The following is a 515-nucleotide window of genomic DNA, read 5'->3' as shown; positions in this document are numbered from 1 at the left end:
AAGAAAGAAGATGAGGAGAAGGGAGGGGGGAGCGGGGAGGAGTGCGCAGGGAGGAGGCAGCGGGGAGGAGCGCGCGGGGAGGAGGCAGCCGCGCTGGGAGGAGTCTGAAAACTTTCAGCGCGAGGGCATTATGGGAAGCAGCCATGGTCTAAGCCGGGCGCCTCACCTGTCAGCCGCACCAGCTCTTGCGCTCGCCTCTCGCCCTCGCTTCTCCAGCCCTCCTTGCTCACAAGGCGGGGGCGGCGGCCGCGCTGGGAGGAGTCTGAAAACTTTCAGCGCGAGGGCATTGTGGGAAGCAGCCATGGTCTAAGCCGGGCGCCTCACCTGTCAGCCGCACCGGCTCTTGCGCTCGCCTCTCGCCCTCGCTTCTCCAGCCCTCCTTGCTCGCAAGGCGGGGGCGGCGGCCGCGCAGCTACCATGGTGAGTGCGGGGGAACCGCTGGCCCGGGTAGGCGGTGGGGGCGCTCGCGCTCCAGGGAGGCACCTGGAGCGTCCGGGCCGGACGCGCGGCCGGGT

General features: G+C 70.1%; 1 protein-coding gene across 1 annotated transcript in view; it reads left to right on the top strand.

Moving 5' to 3' along the window:
- The first annotated feature begins 274 nt into the window (after positions 1 to 274).
- AP1S3 (adaptor-related protein complex 1, sigma 3 subunit) overlaps positions 275 to 515 on the top strand; it is a 73,671-nt gene continuing 73,430 nt past the window's right edge. The window contains exon 1 of the mRNA XM_011951915.1: positions 275 to 420. Coding sequence (XP_011807305.1) covers positions 418 to 420 — 3 coding nt within the window. The 5' untranslated portion in view covers positions 275 to 417. The remainder of the gene's footprint in view (positions 421 to 515) is intronic.

This window comes from Colobus angolensis, unplaced genomic scaffold, assembly GCF_000951035.1.
Source record: "Colobus angolensis palliatus isolate OR3802 unplaced genomic scaffold, Cang.pa_1.0 Scaffold33, whole genome shotgun sequence".
NCBI classification, from domain to species: domain Eukaryota; kingdom Metazoa; phylum Chordata; class Mammalia; order Primates; family Cercopithecidae; genus Colobus; species Colobus angolensis.
Note: the sequence above shows the minus strand (reverse complement) of the source record. Positions and strands in the feature narration are given on the sequence as shown.